Source organism: Chiloscyllium plagiosum, chromosome 4 (assembly GCF_004010195.1).
Source record: "Chiloscyllium plagiosum isolate BGI_BamShark_2017 chromosome 4, ASM401019v2, whole genome shotgun sequence".
Classification (NCBI taxonomy): domain Eukaryota; kingdom Metazoa; phylum Chordata; class Chondrichthyes; order Orectolobiformes; family Hemiscylliidae; genus Chiloscyllium; species Chiloscyllium plagiosum.
The window spans coordinates 121,712,271-121,734,630 of NC_057713.1; the positions used below are offsets into that span (position 1 = coordinate 121,712,271).

The following is a 22,360-nucleotide window of genomic DNA, read 5'->3' on the forward strand; positions in this document are numbered from 1 at the left end:
AACATCTCAGATCTTTCAATTTTTATTTGGTCTTTGTGATGTTTCTGTCTTAGGTAAAAAACTTGAGTATTGTTGTGAAGACACATTTTGTCAAGCCTTTTTGTCTTGCGTTCAGGACGTTTGCAAGAAAACCTCTGTAAAGTGGAATAATTCTATAACAGACAATTTGTTAAAGGGTACCAGTAGAAGTGGGTCTGTTTGGATTTCCAAAAGATATTTGATAAAGTGCCATATAAAAGGATACTACACAGTATTATGGGAAACATATGAGCATGGATATAGAGAGTCTTGGAGATGTACAATGTGGAAACAGACCCTTCGGTCCAACTCATCCATGCTGACTAGATAACAACCTAATTTCATCCCACTTGCCAGCACCCGGCCCATATCATTCCAAACCCTTCCTATTCACATATCCATCCAGATGCCTTTTAAATGTTGAAATTGTACCAGCCTCCACCACTTACTCTGGCAGCTCTTTCCAGACATGCACCACTCTCTCCATGAAAACGTTGCCCATTAGATCTCTTTTATATCTTTCCCCTCTCACCCCAAACCTATGCCCTCTAGTTCTGGACTCCCCCACCCCAGGGAAAAGACCTTATCTATTTACCCTATTCATGCCCTTCATGATTTTATAAATCTCTATAAGGTTATCCCTCAGCCTCCGACGCTCCAGGGAAAGCAGCCCCGGCCTATTCAACCTCTCCCTATAGCTCAGATCGTCCAACCCTGGTAACATCATTGTAAATCTTTTCTGAACCCTTTCAAATTTCACAATATCCTTCCGATAGGAAGGAGACCAGAATTACACACAATGTTCCAAAAGTGGCCAAACCAACATCCTGTACAGCTGCAACAGGAGACAGAGCGCCTGGTTAACTACATCATATCAAGGCAGGATTCCTGCTGTGGCGTCAAGTATTTACAATCTATATTAATGACTTGGATAAAGGGAACTAAGTATATTGTATCCAATATTGCTGCTGATGATGTTACAACATGGAGGTGAACCCCTCTGTTAATTAAACTAAACATCCAGAAAAGCTCACCGTGCCTTGTAATCTGTTAAAATATGAGTGACAGAGAACTCCCAAATTCCACTATTTAAAGAAAGTAACATCAATTTATTTTTTTAATTCTGAAAGTGAACATTAAACAACAACTATTCATAACGTAAGCCTCTCTGTCTCTTAACTGCTTACTATTTGCCTCCAACTCTATAACAATATTCTGTTCCAGTAAGACACTTATTAAAATTGCATTAACTTAATTTCAAAATCACACAGTCACTGTTGTCTTCTGTGTCTTCACTCTTCTGGCTGAAGATCTCCCTGGGTCAGCTTCTTTCTTTTTACTGTGAGTATGTTTCACATGAAAAGGTACGTTTGATAGAGAGCGTTTCCTAATTTCTTGGAAAGCAAGATGTTAGATGGGCTCTCTCTCTCTCTCTCTCTCTCTCTCTCTCTCTGTCTCTGTCTCTCTCTCTCTCTATATATATATGACAGTTGTTTCTACCAGTTTTAAAAATGTCCACATTCTTACACCCCCAACATTGGATTGTCTCATTGGTTCGATGTTGGCAAAGCAATAATTTCAAACTCAGTTGAGTTTTAGTATCCTGGGGCATAATTTCAACTGATTGGTTAAATTTGAATTGTTGTCAAAACAGCATCCAAAACTCAGGTATCCATTTCACAACCAATGTTACATATTTTCCAGTACACTCTGGGCCTGCCATCTAGTCTCTACACAAGTGCTTGTAATCTCTCAGTTCAGAGCAGCATTCTCTCTCTCTTAAAGGTACAGTGCATGCCTTCAACTTCATAAAAATGATAAGCAGGAAAGTAAGTTGAGAGGAGGATACAAAGAATCTTCAAAGGGATATAGATGGGAAATTGAGTGGGCAAAAAATTAACAGAGAGCAAAATTTGAGGCTATGTTCCTCAGGAAGAAGAACAGAAATACAAAAGGTATTAATTTGGTGGAGGGAGAGTACAGTGCTGTGATAGTTAGGGATCATATTGAACCCCGGCATGAAATGCAACAGATTAGCCTACCCTGTTTTCACCATGGAGCAGAGATTTTAAAGAGGATTTGAATAGTGGCAAGGAAATACATTGTAACCCATCAGATTATTTTGAATAAATAATTAGATGCAGTCACACTTCAAAATGACTGTCCAAGTAACTGCCCAGGTAAAATGGGATCGCTGTGATTTTCATTTATAATTTTTTCACTGAGGCTGAAATTTTATTAACAGAAAAGTGATATTACAACAATCAATAGTAGTTGCCATTAGACTAGTTTTTTTTTAGTTCCTTTTCACTGATTTGAACCCACATCCCCAGAATGGACCTCCTGGATTACATGTCCACTGACAATACCAATCTACCACCAGTTCCCCATAAGCTTGCAAGAAATGAAACAAAACCGTCACATGAATTTGTACCAATATTCTTTGGTGCTGGGTTTGTTCCACTTGTATTCATCAATGTGAATATTAATAACACAAGGAAAGGTTGGTTTTACCGAACAGCATTAATAAAGTGTCTACAATAATCTGTATTATTTATATTCAAATTGTTCTCTGGTCATCACTGGGTATAAATGTCCATTTATTTTCACTTTCCAGTCGCAGTACAGATTCAGACTGTAGTGATGGTGAAGAAGACTTCTACTACCAAGAGATTAAACTGAACACTGATTCTGTGGCTGAGGGTTTGGGCAGCCTTTCTCCAGTATCGCCATCCGTGGCCTCACCACCTACGCCCTCCAGCCTGGACGCAGGACGATCTGAAGCCAGCATCACAAGAACCGAGGCCAAACCTACCACTCCTCTGAGTCGGTCAGCACCAACATGCCTCTACCTCATCCACACTGACCACGCTTATCAGGTAACAGTATGCACTATGGGATGGCCTGCTGAGATTTCAGTGATTCACCACGTGATTAACCTGTTTTAATAAAGGATAGAGATACATTTTGTGATCTGTCAATGTCAATTAAACACTGTCAATTAAAAATTGAACACAGTTGGTGTCATTGAAGAATTTGAGCATGTAAACTAGTAGGACTCTCAATTTCCCAATTCAACTACTCTTTCCTCAGGTGGAATGAATATATTCCTGTATTAGATTAGATTAGATTACTTAGATTACTTACAGTGTGGAAACAGGCCCTTCGGCCCAACAAGTCCACACCGACCCGCCGAAGCGCAACCCAACCATAGAATATAGGAAGAGAGGTCGGCCATTCAGTCATTTGAGTATATTCCCGCCAATCATAATCATCATGGCTGATCATCCAACTCAATAGCCTGTTCCTGCCTTCCCAATATCCTTTGATCCCTTTAGCCCCAGATTCTATATCCAACTCCTTCTTGAAACCATACAATGTTTTGGCCTCAACTGCTTTCTGTAGTCACAAATTCCACAGGCCCACCACTCTCTGGGTGAAGCAATTACTCCTCACCTCAGGCCTAAATGGTATAACCCCTATCCTTGGGCTGTGACCCCTTGTTCTGGCCTCCTCCACTATTGGGAACGTCTTTCCTCATCTACCTAGGCTAATCCTGTTGGAGTTTTATGGCTTTCTGCGAGATTTCCCCCCCCTTATACTTCTAAATTCTTGTCGATATACTCCTAAATGATTTGGGTTCTTACTGCACATCAGTGCCTCCATCCCAGGAATCAGTCTGGTAAACTTGCTTAGTACTCCCTCAATAGCCAGAACATTCTTTCTCAGATATGGAGCTGAAAACTGCATGCAATAATCCAGTGTGGTCCTACGAATGCTCTGTACAGTTGCAGTGAGACATCCCTCTCTTGTTCTCGAATCTTCTTGCTCTGAAAGCCAACATATCATTTGCCTTCTTCACCACCTGCTACACGTGCCTGCTTACTTTTAATAACTATTGTAAGAGGACATCCAGATCTCATTGGGGAGAAAGTGAGGTCTGCAGATGCTGGAGATCAGAGCTGAAAATGTGTTGCTGGAAAAGCGCAGCAGGTCAGGCAGCATCCAGGGAACAGGAGAATCAACGTTTCGGGCATAAGCCCTTTCCTGAAGAAGGGCTTATGCCCGAAACGTCGATTCTCCTGTTCCCTGGATGCTGCCTGACCTGCTGCGCTTTTCCAGCAACACATTTTCAGCATCCAGATCTCATTCCCAATCACTGTTCAGATAACAATCTGCCTGTCTATTTTTGCTACCAAAGTAGATAGCCTCACATTTATTCACATTATGTTGCTTCTGCCATGTATTTGCCATTTAATTAACTTGTCCAACTCACACTGGAGCTCTTCTGCATTCTCCTCACAGTACATCCTCACACCCAGCTTGCTGCATCTGCAAACTTGTAGATATGATATATAGTTTCCTCATCTAAATCTTAGTGGATAGCTGAGGTCCAAGCACTGATCATGACAGTACCCCACTAGTCACTGTCTGTCATCAGATAAAGACTTATTTATTCTTCCTCTTTATTTCCTGTCTGCCAACCACTTCTTAATCCATTTTAGTAAATGTAATAATCCAATTTCATGTATTTTAATTTTATATGCTAATTTCTGGTGTGGGACTTCATCAAAAGCCTTCTGAAAATCCAAGTAAACCACAACCACTGGCTCACCCTGATCCTTATTAGTTTCCTCCTTACCCTACCCCCTTACTAGTTACATCCTCAAAACATTCCAGCTGATTTGTCAAGCACAAGCAGATTTGGCACGCACGACTTCCCCTTCCTAAATCCATGCTGACTCTGTCTGATCTTGTCACTATCGTCCAAGGGCTCTGCTATTGCATCTTTTGTGATGGACTCGAGCATTTTTCCCAGTACCAATGTCAAACTAATATCCTATTTTCTCTCTGCCTCTTTTCTTAAATAATGGGGTCACATTAGCTACCCTGCAATCCATAGGAACTGTTCCTTGTGTTTGTTACTTATTTCATGTGTGGCATCAAGTAGGTTTTTACTTTAAATACGGGCTGAAAATGTGTTGCTGGAAAAGCGCAGCAGGTCAGGCAGCATCCAAGGAGCAGGAGAATCGACATTTCGGGCATGAGCCCTTTCTTTAGGAAGGGCTCATGCCCGAAACGTCGATTCTCCTGCTCCTTGGATGCTGCCTGACCTGCTGCGCTTTTCCTGCAACACATTTTCAGCTCTGATCTCCAGCATCTGCAGTCCTCACTTTCTCCTCGAAGATTTTACTTTAAATATCCAAGTAGAGGGAATTAAGAGAGGTTAATTTGAACATAATACTCCCACAATTCACTCTCTGATACATTGTGGTGTGTGTAATATAGTTTTCATGAATCTGCTTTACATTGTTCCAACACAACACTTGCTTCATCTTCTGTTACAATTATATAGAGCATCTTTTACAAGTATATTTCATAACTGTTCCTTCATGTCGATATATTTCCTGAATAACTTACCTTAATAGTACTGCTAATGCTTCATCTTTGTACCCTTTATAAATCAAGTCATTTCCTTGGATATTTGCCAGATTCCTTGAGTCATTGATGTTGCACACATTCATTCACTGGTAAATTGCTATTATCAGTTACTTCTTAGCATAGTTAAGGATAAGTTTCCCTCATTAAAAATCAATTTGAAGTGTTCCATTAAAGCATTTGCCAGAGCAGCCAGGGGCTAGTTTGAAAATTAGCTTTTTCTTCATTGCATTGTTCTCCCAATGCAAGGATAATTGTGAAACAGCTAAGTATTATTCATTAAATGAATGTTATGAATAGGTGTTCATGTTCCATCAATACAAATAAAATCTCACCTCCAGCATGTGTACCTTTCCACACTATAATCAAGTCCGTTTCCAAGAAAGTTGACAAGTTCCAGCATGGAATTTGGAACACACTGAAAACATACAGACACAACAGATGTTTCTCCACTTTATCAACTTATGCACTAATGATCCTTCTTAGTGTTGAATTTGTATCGTTTCCTCTGCCTGCAGTCTGTTTGCATCCTGTTCTTGCTTTCTAGGCCTGCATACTAGGATACTGAAAGATAGGGAAATAGTTAAGTGGTAGGAGTCGGAGTAATGAGTAAGTATTTAAATTAGCATGACATGATACTAGTGTCCTAAAGGGATCTGTGTTGGGGTCTCAATTAATCACAATGTTCATGAATGACTTGACCAATGACATACGTGGATTAGTGGTGCTGGAAAAGCACAGCAGTTCAGGCAGCATCCGAGAAGCAGTAAAATCGACTTTTCGGGCAAAAGCCCTTCATCAGGAATACAGGCAGAGCATTCATGGTCAAATATCTAAATTTCCTGATGACATAAAATGGAGCAGCATTGTCGATAATGTTGACGACGGCATAAAGTTACAACAGGATATTGACAGATTAGGTAAAGCTGTGGCTTCTATCTCTGGTGATATTTTTCAAGACATGTAAACAACATAATCTCATTTACAGGCAAATCTTAGTAGGTAGGAATTAATTTACTTCAGGTCTCAAGGATTTAACACTGATCTTTTCTCGATGAAAGCCACTGTGTTTTAAAAAGCAAAGCCAAATGGAAGCTTTAGTCCCAGTGTGAATTGACCTGTATTTAATTCAAGCTGTAACTCACAAGGCATGGTCTCTTTGTATCTGTACTGATTAAAAGCAATTGTATTGAAATGTTTTAGCTTCTTCCTGAGCAGTATGGACCCCTCACTTTACTACTTCTTCCAACAGGCCACAGCACCTGTCAACATTCCTGGGTCAAAGTTTACTCCTACCAGCAATGGATTCAGCATCTCTTGGCAATCTCCACCAGTAACCTTCACTGGCATGCCAGTAAGTACACTGAGCTAAAAGTGTAAATACCACAGCTCCAGATAGTGGAACCTTGAAGCACCTAGGGCCATCAAGATTTTGCATAAAATGCAATTCTACTTTGTATAGTTCTAAGGTTGCTTCAAAACTATTGTGCAGTTGCTAATAATAATTTGCAGTATTCTGGGAAATTTCCAGAAAACTCAACATAAATATTCTGTGGAATTTCCATATAGCCACTCCTAATCAACAACTTCAGCAGAATATCTAGAGCAATGTAAGATGCCAAAATTATGCTTTTTCTTGAGGGATTGTGCCAGCATTATGGCAGTGGATTGTAGCACTTGAGATCTAAAGTGTGGATATTCTGATCAGACAACTGATGAAAGCCTTGTTTAAATCTGTGCCGGGAATGTACACCAATTTTCATGTAATTGAAGTTTGGCATATGAAGTGGTCATCATATTCATATACAGTGAACGTTTCAGGAGATGAGGTCATTCTAACAAGGCATCCTTGCAATCCAGATGATAATAGACCCTTGTTTTTTGGTGCTTTATTTTCCTTCCATTCTGTTCATCATAAGAGTTTTGGTGCTAAATGTTATCCTTCTGTTGTGAACATTCCTAATGAATAACTTTGCTATTTGGAGGACAAAAAGGAGAAACAAGACAAAGCAGATTACATCCACTTGACGTTTATTTTCGAACTGGACATTCAGGTATGGGATTTATCAGAGGTGTGATTATATTTTAGCCCTTGGATTTTATTTCTTCAGCTTATTCTTGAAGGCCTGGAGAGACATTTGCAACATGGATCAATCCACAATGCACAGCTTGATCAAGTAAATGGATGTTTGCTGATTTGGCAGAGCAGACTGGCTGTTATATTTCAATCAGCAGTATGAGACTTTGGTTTGCCAAGTAACATGATTCTCTAAAGACTTTGGCATTATTGACTGGAAACCAGGTGCTTTCATGAGTTCCTACTCAGGTTTCCAATGCATGATGAACTGCACTATCTAGCAGTCCAGTTGCCAAATGGCTCAGCAGTGGCCATCACTCTGTGATCTGCTTGCCAGGCAGTAATTGTTAGGCAATGCGCAGAGTTTGTATTATTTGATCAAAAATTAAGGGCACCAGTGTTAACTGCTAGGAGTCCAAAACCACCTTCATGAGGTACAGGTCATGATATCTCTTTCCAAACAGAGTCTGATATAGTTCAGCTGACAGGATAATGATCCTCATTCCCATTAGGCATTTTCATAGAATAATGGGAATTTACAGCATCAAGGAGACCCTTCGGGCCACTGTGCCTGTACTGACAGTACTTGACAGGTGTGCTTAGTCCCACCCCTATATTTATAATCTGTCATGATGTGATTTGAACCCATTACATCAGAATAATAAACTGGGACTCTTAATTACAATGTCAGTGACATTACCACGAAACCAATGCATCCTCCAAGTTAGTCTCCAACGTAAATCTAACAAATAAGGAGCACTTTTCCAGATTTATGCCTCAGAGTATTTTGTATCATGAAGACAGATGTGCACTTTACATATAGTCCGACTAGCACTGTTCTTTACTGGCTACAGATTGATTTTTGAGTTAATAGTAGATTTGTCAGTAGAGATACAAACACCATTTATTGTTGCCCTAGTCAGGCCCTGTAAAGAACTTTACCCAGACAAAGCTGTCATTTAAGAATCTACCCAGAACAATAATCATCTAGGCATTTTAATTTAACTGATATGGTTAGTTTCATCAAACTAAGCAGTGCAACTCTGATCTAGATTCGGAATGTTAGCTTGCTCTCTCTCCATGGATGCTGTCTGACTTGCTATGATCTCCAGCATTTGTTGTTTAGACTATAGACTCCAGTATCTGCAGTAATTTGCTCCTACAGTGCAACATAATGGTAACCAATAGGCTGTAATAACCACAATCAAGTGCAACAGCCAAAACATGAATACTGTACACTTCTAGAATAGTGTTTGTCTCTGCCCATATTAACCAAAGCATAATGTAAAATTTCAATACTTGCAGAAAAGAACAAGCAAACACTGATCTCAATGCTATGTAAATTGGGGCCAACAATATGAAAATTATAAGTTAGTACTGATCATTCTAATCATTTTCACCAGTGACATGCTATAACTAAATCATGTGATATTTCAGATGGGTGTATCTTCAAGAGAAAGTTGTAATAGTAGGTTTCACAATATGTAGCATTAATTGCATGCAATCTGAAACCCACCATTATCATTAATTTACACAGTGTATTTGGTTTTTAAATTTTCACTGATGAGGCAGATAAAGGCGCCTTTGGATTGTCAGCATGCATGTAATTACTTTACAGTTTAATAATAGCTCCACGTGTTTTCATTGTTATATTTGCAAACAACACTATATCTGTTGTTTGGTACATATGAAGTTTTAACTTAAGTTGGGGTATCGTCAGGTGTATGACACTTTTACCTTGGAATAGCTGTGAGTTCCACTTAAAGTTTTCAATGCTCTCGGTTCCACTTGCAACATAATTCCAAATATGACACTGAATCTAGCTCCTAATGGCTGAATTCTGCTAATCTGATGTTTTGTACTCTGCTTTGCAAGAATTCCTGTACAGATTTTTAAAAATCCCACTCTTTGCACAGTTCATCTCTGTTAAGATTTGTGCATGAGAAGGAATGAGGAAGATTCCTAAGATTCCTTCTCATGCACCAGTGACATGCTGAAACTATAACAGGAATCGAAGAGGATGATGGAACAGCCTGTGTGAACTGAAGAAGGAGAAAAATGTCAGTGTACATATAGAGAGAAGGGTTCATGAATTGTGACTGAGACAGAAGGAAGAAACTTCCATGAACATGAGGGGGCTTGTTTTTTTCGGTCTAGATACTGGGCAGGTGAAGACATGCTGCCTTCCACAAACTGTGTGCTCACTTAGAGAGGCTGTTTGCATTGTTGAACTCACAGGGAAAAACCTAGTGTTGAAACCCTGCAAACAGAATGTATTATATACCATGCTGCTAGAACTTCATCGTTATAACTCCATTTTGTATATTGACGACTTCTATGTTACTGAGTCAGGAAGTTAATAAAAATCAGAGGTTAATGAAGGTCGCAATGAGAGACAAAGGGAGGACATTAGCTGAGTGAGGGCACCATTTCTCTCAAATTTCCATGACATACATCATTAACACACTTTGAGTCAAATAAGCCATGGATTGTCCCCTCATTTTGGGATAAATAATTTTGCGCTGTCAGCAATGCAGCCTGTGATATTAAACTGAGGAATTTCAAAAGCATTGCTGCATGAAGAAAAAGTCAGGTCATCAGTCCACAGCTCAAGGTGTTTAAACAGCTGTCAGTTAGTACACACTTGTGTAAGCTGTAGAGCTTGTATTCCGAGGCTACCTGACCTGGGGATAAGGCACAGACAAGGCCTATGTGGGTGACAGATAGTCAAATTCAGACAGTAAGGGAACAGGGAAGAGTTGCAAAACAACTGGGATGTGATTGGATGTCAGAGCTGCAGCAGTAAGTCAGATCTTTAAGGGAAAAGATAGAAAACCAACTGGAACATGAAAAACCCCAGTGGTTTAAATGAAAGGAGCCAGCTGGACCATTTTTTTTAAAAAAATCATTAACTGATTTTTTGAATCAATCTGTTCAGAGACATTATTACACACCTCTGGAGTAAGTGGGACTTGAACCCAGGCCTCCTCCAGGGGTAGGGACACTATCACTGTGCCACTAGAGGGCCGGCTGGATCTCACAGAATATAAGTTCCCTGATTGGGGCTGTTAATTTGGTCCAATCAGGGAGCCCTGGCTGACAGATAAAAAGGGTGAGTGTCAGGGATACTGACAGTCCGGTGTCTGACTCGGTATGAGGCAGGACTGTAGTCAAGGACTGTTCATGTGTCAACAAAAGGATGACTTGGTGAGGGGATGCTGGCCTTGGCCTTTGTGGCGACTGAAAATACACTGAGGTGACAGTTAAAACCGCTATTACTCTCTGGGTGCCATGAAAGATATAACTGCAACATTTAAAACAGGACCAAAACTTTATTTTGAATTCGGGAATGTTGGAAGCAAATGTTGTTGAGTCCACTACAGACGTTAATTAAGATGAGTAACATAGTTCAGAGACAAGAAATTATGCATTAGAAAATGAGAACATTTTACTAAAAAAGGAATAAATTTTAATGAAACAATATGAAAAGAATGAATGAGATATTTTAGTAGGGGGTAGGGAGATTCAGCTGAGACCAACAAAAAAGGAAATGAGCATTGACCCTTCCATTTATTTTAATCGGTAGGAATTTCCCAAAAAAAGAAGGTGAAGAGACATTCCTAAAGCCAGGAAAGTTATATTAATATTGCAGCAAAACGTATCTAACTTAATTGACAAGCTTAGAAATGTTTGAACTCATTTTAAAGGCTTCATTAGAAGAATATTGCTTCATTGTAGAATCGTAAAACTCGAAAGAATTTTTAAGATACAAGTGTTTTGAAAAACAAAGGATTTCAGAGCCAAAGCAGTAATTCACCACCTGGTTCACATTATCTCTTGTATGTGGGGATGGGGGTGGGGGTGGGGGGGGGGGGGGGAGACTGTCATACAATCAATGGCTGAACAGGTTGGAACTCACTGAAAGTGAGAAGAATGAAAGGTGATCTCATTAAGACATATCCGATTATCAAGGAGGTTGACAGGGTAAATGCTGAGACTCAAGGATCAGAGGGCACAGACTTAGAATAATGGGGTGCCAATTTAAGACTGAGATAAGGAGGACTTTTTTTTTCTCTCAGAGGATTCTGAGTCACAGAGTCATTAAGATGTACAGCACGGAAACAGACCCTTTGGTCCAACTTGTCCATGCCAACCACATATCCTAAACTAATCTAGTCACATTTGCCAGCACTTTGCTCATATCCCTCTAAACCCTTCCTATTCATATACCTATCCAGATGCTGTAATTGTACCAGTCTCCACCACTTCCTCTGGCAGCTCATTCCATACATGCACCCACCCTCTGTGTGAAAAGGTTGCCCCTTAGATCCCTTTTATACCTTTCCCCTCTCACCCTAAACCTATGCCCTCTAATTCTAGTCTTCCCCTATCCCAGGGAAATGAACTTGTCTATTTACCCTATCCATGCCTTCATGATTTTATAAACTTCCGTAAGGTCATCTCTCAGCCTCCAACGCTCCAGGGAAAACAGCCCCAGCCTATTCAACATCTGCCTATAGCTCAAATCCTCCAACCCTGGCAACGTCCTTGTAAATCTTTTCTGAACCTTTTCAAGTGTCACAACATCCTTCCGATAGAAAGACCAGAATTACACACAATATTCAAAAAGTGGCCTAACTATTGTCCTGTACAGCTGAAATATGACCTCCCAACTCCCATACTCAATACTCTGACTAATACCAAACGCCTTCTTCACTGTCCTATCTACCTGCGACTCCACTTTCAAAGAGCTATGAACCTGTACCCCAAGGTCTCTTTGTTCAGCATTACTTTCCAGGACCTTCCCATTAAGTGTATAAGTCCTGCTCTGATTTGCTTTCCCAAAATGCAGCACCTCACATTTATCTGAATTAAACTCCATCCGCCACTCCTCAGTCCATTGGCCCATCTGATCAAGATCTTGTAATCTGAGGTAACCTTCTTCGTTGTCCACTACACCTCCAATTTTGGTGTCAACTGCAAACTTACTAACTATGCCTCCTATGTTCACACCCAAATCATTTATATAAATGATGAAAAGTAGTGGACCTAGCACTGATCCTTGTGGCACTCCAATGGTCATAGGCCTCCAGTCTGAAAAACAACCCTCCACCACCATCCTTTGTCTTCTACCTTTGAGACAGTTCTGTATCCAAATGGCTAGTTCTCTCTGTATTCTATGTGATCTAAACTTGCTCACCACTCTCCCATGGGGAACCTTGTCTAATGCCTTACTGAAGTCCATATAGATCACATCTACCGCTCTGCTCTCATCAATCCTCTTTGTTGCTTCTTCAAATAAACTCAATCAAGTTTGTGAGACATGATTTCCCCTGCAGAAAGCCATGCTGATTATCTCTAATCAATCTTTGTTTTTCCAAAGACATGTGCATCCTGTCCCTCAGGATTCCCTCCAACAACTTAACCACCACCGACGTTAGGCTTACTGGTCTATAGTTCCCAGGCTTTTCCTTACCACCTTCCTTAAATAATGGCACCATGTTAACCAACCTCCAGTCTTCTGGCACCTCACCTGTGACTATCGATGATACAAATATCTCAGCAAGGGGCCCAACAATCACTTCCCTAGCTTCTCACAGACTCCTGGGGATTTATCCACTTTTATCCATTTCAAGGCATCCAGCACCTCTTTCTCTGTAATATGGACATTTTTCAAGATGTCACCATCTATTTCCCTACATTCTATACCTTCCATGTACTTCTCCACAGTAAACACTGATGCAAAATACTCGTTTAGTATCTCCCATGTCTCCTGTGGCTCCACACAAAGGCTGCCTTGCTGATCTTTGAGGGGCCCTATTCTCTCCCTAATTAACCTTTTGTCCTTAATGTATTTGTAAACTCCCTTTGGATTCTCTTTGACCCTATTTGCCAAAGCTATCTCATGTCCCCCTTTTGCCCTCCTGATTTTCCTTTTAAGTATACTCCTTTATACTCTTCTAAGGATTCACTCGATCTATCCTGTCTATACCTGACATATGCTTCCTTCTTTTTCTAAACTAAAACCTCAATTTCTCAAGTCATCCAGCATTCCTTAAACCTACCAGCCTTTCCTTTCACCCTAACAGGAATACACTGTCTCTGGACTCTAGTTATCTCATTTTTGAAGGCTTCCCATTTTCCAGTCGTCCCTTTACCTGCGAACATCTGCCCCCAATCAGCTTTTGAATATTCTTGCCTAAGGCCGTAAAAATTTGCCGTCTTTCAATTTAGAACTAATTTAAACTAATAGAATTATGGTTGCTGGCCCCAAAGTGCTCCCCCACTGACACCTCAGTCAGTTGCCCTGCCTTATTTCCCAGGACTAGGTCAAGTGTTGCATTTTCTCCAGGAGGTACATCCACATTCTGAATCAGAAAATATTTTTGTACACACTTATTAAATTCCTCTCCATCTAAACCCTTAGCACTATGGCAATCCCAGTCTATGTTTGGAAAGTTAAAATCACCTACTATAACCACCTATTATTCTTACAGATAACTGAAATCTCCTTACAGATTTGTTTCTCAATTCCCTGCTGACTATTAGGAGGTAATAATACAATCTCAATAAGGTGATCATCCCTTCCTTATTTCTCAGTTCCACCCAAATAACCTCCCTGGATGTACTTCCGGGAATATCCTCCCTCAGTACAGCTGTAACGCTATCCATTATCAAAAACTCCACTCTCCCTCTTTTCTTGTGCCCCTTTCTATCATTCCTATAGCATTTGTATCCTGGAACATTGAACTGCCAGTCCTGTCCATCCCTGAGCCATGTTTCTGTAATTGCTATGATATCCCAGTCCCATGTTCCTAACCATGCCCTGAGTTAATCTGCCTTCCCTGTTAGGCCCCTTGCATTGAAATAAATGCAGTTTAATTGATCAGTCCTACCTTGTTCTCTGCTTTGTCCCTGACTGCCCTGACTGTTTGACTTGCTCCTTTTCCCAACTGTACCACTCTCAGATTGATCTCTTTCCTCACTATCTCCCTGGGTCCCATAGCCCAGCTTACTCGTCCTGAGCAGCTCGAGCAAATCTCCCTGCCAATATATTAGTCCCCTTCCAACTCTGTTGTAATCCATCCTTCTTTTATAGGTCACTTCTACACCAGAAGAGATTGTAATGATCCAAAAATTTGAACCATTCTCTCCTGCACCAGCTACTCAGCCACGCATTCATCTGCTCTATCCTCCTATTCCTACCCTTACTAGGTTGTAGCACCAGGAATTATCTAGATATTACTGTCCTCGAGGACCTCCTTTTTAAATTCCTGCCTAACTTTCTATATTCTCCCTTCAGAATCTCATCCTTTACCCTTCCTGTAACATTAGTTCCAATGTGTACAATGACCTTCTGCTGGTCCCTCTCCCCCTTGAGAGCATTCTGCATCCTCTCCGAGACATCCTTGATCCTGGCACCAGAGAAGCAACACACCGATCTGATTTTTCACTGCTGGGTGCAGAACCTTTGGAACTCCTTGCCACAGAGAACAGCGGCTGCTGAATCATTGTGTATATTTAAGGCTCAGATAGGTAGATTCTTGATCAGTCGGGAATCAAGGGTTATGGGGAAAAGGCTGGTAAGTGGACGTGAGGAATGTTGGATCAGCCATGTTCCTATTGAATGGTGGAACAGGGTGACTACTCCTGTTCCTATTTCTCATGATTTCTTATGGCTTCTGGTTTCTCACAACTGGTCAATACAATTTGAAACCACATCAAAATTGTCAGTTCAATGCTGTTGAATAGTAATGCATAAAGAAAAGGTTGCAAAGGCGCGAGCAAGCTTTGCAGTAATTGTAAATTAAACTGTATTTTTGAAGAAGACAACTTATAGTACATCAGATTTAAAGCAGTATTGAAATTATATGCTTTAAAATACTTCCACAGCAATAAGATTGATCAACAGATTAAAGAGAAATGGAAAGAGCCATCATGCTTCCGAGCAGATGCAACATCAGAAATAACTTTAATTGAAAACGTTATTGGAATTTATAGAAAAACAGTTCCTAAGGTGCAGAATTGTTTCAAAATTGAATACCAAACCAGAAGCAGAAAAAGTTAACACACCAGTGTATTCAGTCAGTTCTGTAGTCGAAAATAAATTAAACATTCTTGTTGATGTTATAAAAGCTATTGACAATTACATTTACTTGAGAACAACTGGAATTTTTGAACAGTAGATTTAAACTTCCAGGAGAATCTATAGACAATTTTACTGTCAATCAACTGGGCATGGGGGTGTAAGTGGAAATGAAGGGTATGTTTTGGAGGCATACCTTGGCATGAGACTTTCAGGGACTTGTCTTGATATGAGGAGTGTTTCAGCAGGTATACCTTAGCATGGGTGTACATAAGGAACATCTGAAAATACCTTTCGAAAGGTTTCCCTACACAGACTGTGGTTCACAACGCCCTGAACATGATCCTTTAAAATGTTGGCCAACCATGAAAATTCCAGATGTGGACCATGCCAATCTCCACAATGGAGCTTGCCTAATTGAGACTGTTGGGTAAGGTCTGATGACTCAAACCAATCTGTGACTCTAAAATGTACTTCATATTAGAAACCCTTGCCGATTTTTCATTATTTTATTATCAATTTTGTTTTGGAGCTGTGAACTGTGAGCTGAGAGCTGAAAGGTGACCTTTGGACCGCGAGCAGCTGCTTGTGTCAACAAAAGAGAGAAAAAGTCTTTTGTTGTTTGTGAGGCCAGGCCTGAAAGTTAATTGTAAATTGGTTCTTGATCAAAGAACTCCATAGACGCTTGGCTGTGAAGTAAACAGATGGCAGATGTTTGAAAGATAACAGGACTTCATCAGGAGATAAGTACTCTGGTGGGTAGAGCCCAGAGTTTGAACTGATTTTTGAACTTGGGGTTTCTGAGAAAAGGAGTTTGACTGTTGATGCTACAGCATAAAGATTTGAAAGCTTCCTGCCTAATCTACTATTATCAGCTATTGGAAGTTCAGAGAATTGAAGCTAAATTACAATTATTACTGAAACGTCCTCACAGTGAACTGAAAAGATGGTACTATTAAACATCTTCAGAAAATCAAACAGGAAATAATCCTGTAAGCCTCATGAACAATGCTTTGTGAAACGTACTTAAGTAATCTGCCTAGTTTTGTTATTTTCTATAAATTTATTCCTTAACAAGAATAAATGTCTTTGTGTGAATGTGGCCAAAAACAAAGGTTATTGGATTTAAATCTTAGACATTAATTAGATTGCATTGTTATTTAATTTTGCTCTGCTAAATGTCTATTATTAATAAATTGCTAAGTCAAAGAGTCATAGTCCAACTTGTCCATGCCGACCAGATATCACAACCCAATCTAGTTCCATCTGCCAGCACTTCACCCATATCCCTCCAAACCCTTCCTATTCATATAGCCATCCAAATGCCTTTTAAATGTTGCAATTGTACCAGCCTCCACCAGTTCCTCCGACAGCTCGTTCCATACATGTACCACACTCTGCGTGAAAAAGTTGCCCCTCTCACTCTAAACCTATGCCCTCTAGTTCTGGACTCCCCCACTCCAGGGAAAGACTTTGTCTATTTATCCTATCCATGTCCCTCATGATTTTATAAATCTCTATAAGGTAACCCCTCAGCCTCCGACGCTCCAGGGAAAACAGCCCCAGCCTGTTCAGTTCTCTCCCTATAGCTCGAATCCTCCAAACCTGGCAACATCCTTGAAAATCTTTTCTGAACCCTTTCAAGTTTCACAACATCTTTCCGATAGGGAGGAGACCAGAATTGCATGCAATGTTCCAACAGTGGCCTAATCAATGTCCTGTACAGCCACAACATGACCTCCCAACTCCTGTACTCAGTACTCTGACCAATAAAGGAAAGCATACCAAATGCCTTCTTCACTATCCTATCTACCTGCGACTCCACTTTCAAGGAGCTATGAACCTGCACTCCAAGGTCTCTTTGTTCAGCAACACTTTCCAGGACCTTGCCAATAAGTGTATAAGTCCTACTAAGATTTGCTTTTCCAAAATGCAGCACCTCACATGTATACAAATTAAACTCCATCTGCCACTTCTTAGCCCATTGGCCCATCTGATCAAGATCCTGTTGTAATCCAAGGTAACCTTCTTCATTGTTCACTACACTTCCAATTTTGGTGTCATCTGCGAACTTACTAACTACCTCTGAGCTGAGGATCCTCTACGGCTGAGGATCCTGGGATTGTATTCATTGGAGTTTAGAAGATTAAGGGGAGATCTAATAGAAACTTACAAGATAATACATGGCTTGGAAAGGGAGGACGCTAGGAAATTGTTTCCGTTAGGCGAGGAGCCTAGGAACCGTGGAGACAGCCTTAGAATTAGAGGGGGTAAATTCAGAACAGAAATGCGGAGACATATCTTCAGCCAGAGAGTGGTGGGCCTGTGGAATTCATTGCCGCAGAGTGCAGTGGAGGCCGGGACGCTAAATGTCTTCAAGGCAGAGATTGATAAATTCTTGATGTCACAAGGAATTAAGGGCTACGGGGAGAATGCGGGTAAGTGGAGTTGAAATGCCCATCAGCCATGATTGAATGGCGGAGTGGACTTGATGGGCCGAATGGCCTTACTTCCACTCCTATGTCTTATGGTCTTATAGTCTTATGTTCACATCCAAATCATTTATAGAAATGATGAAAAGTAGTGGACCCAGCATCGATCCTTGTGGCACTCCACTGGTCACAGGCCTCTAGTTTGAAAAACAACTCTCCACCACCACCCCTCTGTCTTCTACCTTTGAACCAGTTCTGTATCCAAATGGCAGTCTCCCATCTTTTTTTAAACTACAAACGCAGTGTCTAGAATAGATTATTTACGAAGTCTGGAATTAGTTATTCAAAGGTCTGTGTGGGAAACATTGGGGTCAACTTTGAAGGACTTTGAAGATTTTAATTCTACTGTGTTGTGAATAGGGAGGGTGGGGAGGCTGATTTGCTTCAGTGGTCTTGCTGCATGTCATAACTTAATTGGGGGCTCATCTGTGATCTTGAAACACAGACCACACACGTCTGGTATTGGACTTTGGCACTTAAAGTAGGTATACCATAAACATAGATGTACACATAGACATTGTACATAGACTTAAGATGGCACTGAAAATTGTTAAAGATTTTTTTGAAGTATTAGAAGTTACCCTGGTTTGGAAATAAAACTATCAGAGCAAGCTAAGAAGGCAAACATCACACATTAGTAATGGAACAATTGGGTTTAGTGGACATAGAAAGGCCAAATGGTACATGTAGTACATCAGATCCAAAAATCACAAAGTTTGGATTGTGATTGGGAATCCTGGAATTGGAGCTCAGCTGCCATTTTTAGAAGGGCTACCAAGTCAACACAAAAATGCAAAAATAGCTTGCTCAAAGAGAGAGCTTTTATGAAATGTCTTGAAGGAAGCAAGGGAGGTGGAGAGCCATAGCAAGGAAATGTCAGAGCTTTGTACCTAGGCATCTGAAGGCACATGCACCAATGATGGAGCAGTTGTAATTGAGAATGAACAAGAGGCTAGAGTGAGAGAAGTACAAATATCTTGATATATTGTGGGGTTGGTGGAAATTATAGAGACAGGCTGGGGCAAGGACATGGATGAATTTGAAAACGAGAGTGAGAATTTTAAAATCAATGATTTGTGTGATTGGACTGCTCTAGGTCAGCGAATGCAGGCAGTAGAGGAATGGGACTTGCTGTGTGCTCAGACATGGAGAAGAATTTTGGGTGGTCTAAAGTTTATGGAGATTATAATGTGGAAGGCCAACCAAGAGTGCTTTGAAATAGTCAAGAGTAGTAGCATTGCTGCCTCTGTAACCATATCATCATGGGTTCAAACAAGTGACGTCATAGATAAGAAATATTCTCAGATAAGAATTCTAAGTTTGTGTGTCTGTTTAAATCTGACAAAGTTTGAAATTCCAGGGGTTTTCTAAAAGAATAAAGCCATATGATTCTATGGCTTTGAACAAACAAAATAATCTTTACAAAAGTAAAGCAATTGGTAATATTTTTATTGGTTATGCCCTCACACAATGTGTGGTCCAACAGTCAGAATTAACATGAGGTAGATATGAGTTAACAGGCAAACTGTTGTTGAACACCCTACAGAGCAAATCAAACAGCAGATTTGGCCAAGACAGATCTCATGGATATTTCAACATCCTGCTCAGATGCATATGATATGGTGGATCACCAAATTTCATCAAAACTTTGTTTCTTTTGCAAGGGATTCCAGTTCTTCATTTTTCAAAACCTAACCTTTAAATTCTCAAAACCGATCGTCCACAGACTACCTCAATAGCTGACCTAGTGCTCACTTCTCCTAAGACCACATTATCCAGAATTCCTGAGACTACAAGTGCCTAGTTGCTGGCACAATGCCAGCCTTTACCAAGTAACCAAACTGCTGCCCTGAATTTCTGTGACCTCCAATCTATCTCAACTGCACCAACTAAATCCTATTTGTGGGCTTTCTTGTTATCACTTTCACAACACTGCATTGTCAGTGGTCCCCAGTTCTTTACCTCCACTGAGTGAACACAGCACCTCACTGCATGTTACATTCTCTGACTTTCTTCCCTGATTAAAATTCACTGCCTCTTGAACTGGCTGCAGGGAACTATTTAAAAACTTCATAGCAAGCCCCACCTTTGTTCCAGGGCAGGATTAAGTGTAGCCAACCTTGGAATATTTTGTGCTTACATGTTGTTATCTTCATACAACTAATTCTCCACAGCTGCCAATTTCATAACAGAACAAAAGCTGATTTTATTACAGGTGGAAATAGGTGATCCCAGAGATGGCATGAATATGAGGTTGAAACTTATTGCAAGATCAAATGTGACTCAGCCAAGGAGGCAACATTAATATATGTTTTGAAACATCTTCTAGTTATTTTCCCCACAGATGTTTTACATTCCATTTCTTTGCTTTTGAAGAGTGGATCCACTGTCTGGTTGAATGACAGTAGTTTCCCAAATTAGAAAGAAAATGATGGAAAACTCTTCAGTGGTCTTTCTTGTTATGTGTAGCACAGAAACTACCTTTCTCATCTGCTCTGATTTCAGACCAGAGGAGAAAGCATAACTCAATCTGTCACCTCTAATTAGACTGTACATAAACTTCTCTTAACTGGAAGCTGGCCATAATCACCAAGGGACTATTTACCCTTGCCTCTGAAAGTTTCCAAATTTTGGAACAAGTCCACGATTAAGAAGGATTATTTCGAATTGTCGATGTCTTTGTCATGTAAACCTTCCATATGTACGGCCTGTACTCTGGAGCATTGAAAATATTAGCACTTAACATCTGCACTCCAGATACAAGCACAGTACATCTGTCTTCCTTTCCTCGTCAATATCAGCACCTTCTTCCTCTTCTTTACTCTTCAGTTGAGAGGACCTCCTTCTTCTCTCAACTGCTTTTAAATTCTTTGGCTCAGATATTGTATCCCCTTCTCAAACTCTTACCTCTTTGAGCAAAGTCACAGTCGAAATATTCATTGTTACTTTTGTCTATGTCACTTATCTAGTACTACCTGCACACCTGCCTAATTCCCTATCCCTCCACCACTACCACCACATCTCGAATTCCCTGCTCTTCTTGACTCCAGATTCTTAGGTGTATGCTCTATCTTGATCCACCTTTGGAGGAATTGCTCATCTCGGTTCCAATCTCACAGTTTCCTGACTTAAACCCTCTGCCTCTCTAAGTCTTTTGTATAGACCCTCCTTGAGCCACTGTCTTGGAACAAGCTCTCAGTTGGCCTTCACTAATTTCTCCTTTGATTCAACAGTGAACCACCTACCTTGCAGAAATTCATTTTGTCACAAATGCTAATTGTTCTCCAGTCTTCCAAGGCATTTCTATGGAGGAGGGACCATAGAATCTCTACAGTGTGGAAGCAGGCCATTTGGCCCATAGGGTCCACATCAACCCCCTGAAGAGCATCTCACCCCTCTTCCCCATCCCTGTAGCCCTGTATTTCCCATGGCCAATCCACCTTGTCTGCACATCTTTGGATTGTGGGAGGAAACTAGAGCACCCGGAGGAAACCCATGCAGACACGGGGAGAATGTGCAAACTCCACACAGACAGTTGCCTGAGGGTGAAGTCGAGCCCTCAGCACTGTGAGGCAGCAGTTCTAACCACTGTGCAATGTGCAATGACAGAACTCTTACAAATTTCATGAGTGGCTTAGTTTGTAGTCCCCACATCCAACGCAAGTGTGTACTTAGTTTATAATGCCAATGTAGCCCCATCTTCAACAGTGTTCTCTAATAAACCAAGATCTTCTTCGAGATCATCATTTTGCACTTTGGGCTCCAGAGCTGCCACTCCCTCTGAAATGAAGTTTCTTATTATCCTCTAATTTGTGCCGAATACTCTTCTTACATTTTTAATGTTATTTTTATTTATGAAACTGAGTCATTGCATCAGCGCTTAGGAGTAGGAAATTATACTTAAGGTCAGTAATTTTGTTTAGTTTGGTTAATTTATTTTGGTTTCATGTCTTAATATAAAACAAAATATATTTTAGTCAATGTGCCTTTTTTTCCAGAGTTCCTGCAGAATTATTCAGAATCACGTAGAATATCAAATGCAGCATCAGCCTGTTTCACTAACATTAATTGCACCGTGCGTTTTGAGGAAAATAGGTCAATCTGTGGGGGAGGTGTAGGACTGCGGAAGCTTTGGAGCAGATCCAAAGTAGCAGAAGGCTTGCTTTCCATGCTGTTTAACAGAATAAAACAAAATGCAGTGTGATTTATCTATTAAGAAAGCGCTTTTCATTTCTAAATAGCACGGCT

General features: G+C 40.5%; 1 protein-coding gene across 2 annotated transcripts in view; it reads left to right on the forward strand.

The window, feature by feature from the left end:
• The window catches only part of znf704 (zinc finger protein 704), a 182,233-nt gene that overhangs the window by 143,047 nt on the left and 16,826 nt on the right, over positions 1-22,360 (forward strand). For both annotated transcript variants that reach the window (XM_043689093.1, XM_043689092.1), the window contains exons 6-7: positions 2,636-2,897; positions 6,710-6,811. In XM_043689093.1, coding sequence (XP_043545028.1) covers positions 2,636-2,897; positions 6,710-6,811 — 364 coding nt within the window. The remainder of the gene's footprint in view (positions 1-2,635; positions 2,898-6,709; positions 6,812-22,360) is intronic.